Source organism: Myotis brandtii, unplaced genomic scaffold (assembly GCF_000412655.1).
Source record: "Myotis brandtii unplaced genomic scaffold, ASM41265v1 scaffold32479, whole genome shotgun sequence".
Lineage (NCBI taxonomy): Eukaryota > Metazoa > Chordata > Mammalia > Chiroptera > Vespertilionidae > Myotis > Myotis brandtii.
In genome coordinates, this window is record NW_005362476.1 from 1 (window position 1) to 2107 (window position 2107).

The window sequence follows — 2107 nt, forward strand, 5'->3', positions numbered from 1 at the left end:
AATCATGGCAAATTAAAAAGAAAAAAGAAAATTTACAATATTTGAAAAAGCTATGCCATTGATTTTAAAACATATTCCTAATCCTTTGTACAATATCTGAAAATATATTCCTTTCACCTTGTCCTCTTATATCTTTAATTCGTTCTTCATACTTCATCATTAGGACTTTTATTTTCTTCTCTTTTTCTTCCTGTGATATTTTTCCCTGATCACATTCCTTTTCTGTTAGTTTAATTTCCTTATACAATTGCTCAGCATAGATTTTCTTCAAGGCTTCTGCCTGCCGTTTCAGCTTTTCATCTGTGTCCTTGTATATGTCATCAGAAAAGTGAGCCCCTCCGTTCTTCCTCACCATTTCCTCTATCAGCTCCACCAGCTCCTGCAATTGAGCTTCCTTCTCAGCCTCATCTGCATTCTGCTTGTTATTGAAGGCACAGCAGCGGGTCCCACACTCCTTGATGATGTTTTGCAGGTTTACGTCTGATGCTGCTATAAACTCCGGCAGTGTCTTACCATCCAAATCATCTTTGCGAGTGAACAAGATGATCATGTGCTTCATGGCCGCCACCCCAAAGATGGCCTTGATCAATGCCACTGTACTCTGCTCCTCCTTTGTGTAACGGCCCAGCTGTAGTACCAGGATGATGGCGTGAGGACCAGGGCAGGAGAGGAGGACACACCTGCTGATTTCCTCACAGGTGGTCTGCAGTTTCTCCTTGATGTCAAAGAGCCCTGGGGTGTCCACAACAAGAAGGTTCCTCCCCTCCCATTGTCGCTCTGCTTTCTGACATTTCTTGGTAACAGCGTCAGGAGCAATTTTAGATTCAAATTCTCTTCTCCCAAGGATGGTGTTTGCTGTTGCACTTTTTCCACTTCCACATTTCCCCAGCAGAACAATCCTCAGAGTGTTGTCCTGAAGGCCAGTCATCTTCTTTCAAGAGGCTCTGAGGTGCAGGTACCAACAAGACCTTAAGGAAAAGAATGAGGAGAAAGGGTACTTATGTAAGTGGGGACCCAAATGTCTTTTCTTCATTCTTGTCCTTGCAATTTGTAATTTTCTACTATTCATATGGAAGAAATAATAAAGCCTAGTTTTTCCACAAAGGAGTACAGGGTGCAGGTGCTTCTGCAGGAGAACTCACTTATATATCTACAAAAATGATCATCTCAATGTTATGTGAGCTATTCCTGATAATACAAAAGAGGGAAACCTTTCCATTCTTTCTATGAATCAAGTGTGATATTGATGCTACAGGCTAACAGAGATTTGACCAATAAATAAAGTTACAGACATGACTCATTTGGAAATATCCATACCAAAATTAGTTGTTTCAACAAATCTTATTAGTAGACTAGAGGCCTGGTGCATAAAATTCATGCAGGGTAGGGTCTGTAGGCCTAGCCTCCTTGCCTCTCCACTTCCTTCCCTCACTCCCTCATTGCCCTGCAGCTGTTGATGGTTGCCGGCCATGTTCTGTGCCTCTCCTTGGTGGTCAGCACACATGATAGGAAGCAATGGAACTCCTGCTCTCCCAGTAGAACTCCAGACTGTACAATTTGCATATTAACCTTTTATATATATACTAGAGGCCCGATGAACAAAAATTTGTGCACTCGGGAGGGAGAGGGGAGTCTCTCAGCCCGGCCTGTGCCCTCTCACAGTCTGGACCCCTTGGGGGATGATGACCTGCTGGCTTAGGCCTGCTCCCCAGGGGATTGGGCCTAAGATGGCAATCAGACATCACTCTGGCAGCCCAGCAGCCCTCGGGGGATGTCCACTTGCCAGTAGGGAGCAGACCTAAGCTGCAGTCGGACATCCTTAGCGCTGCTGAGGAGGCAGGAGAGGCTCCCACCACCACTGCTGTACTGGCAGCCATCAGCCTGGCTTGTGTCTTAGCAGAGCTCCCCCATGTGGGAGCACACTGACCACCAGAGGGCAGCTCCTGCATTGAGCGTCTGCCCCCTGGTGGTCAGTGTGTGTCATAGTGACCAGTCATTCCCAGTCTTTCTGCTGTTAGGGTCAGTTTGCATATTACCCTTTTACTATATAGGATAGAGGCCTGGTGCATGGGTAGGGGCCGGCTGGTTTGCCCTGAATGGTGTCCCG

At 46.1% G+C, this 2107-nt stretch overlaps 1 protein-coding gene across 1 annotated transcript in view; it reads right to left on the reverse strand.

The window, feature by feature from the left end:
* Positions 1-6: 6 nt before the first annotated feature.
* LOC102250237 (GTPase IMAP family member 7) overlaps positions 7-2107 on the reverse strand; it is a 9546-nt gene continuing 7445 nt past the window's right edge. Inside the window, exon 2 of the mRNA XM_005870877.2 lies at positions 7-968. Coding sequence (XP_005870939.1) covers positions 65-928 — 864 coding nt within the window. The 5' untranslated portion in view covers positions 929-968 and the 3' untranslated portion in view covers positions 7-64. The remainder of the gene's footprint in view (positions 969-2107) is intronic.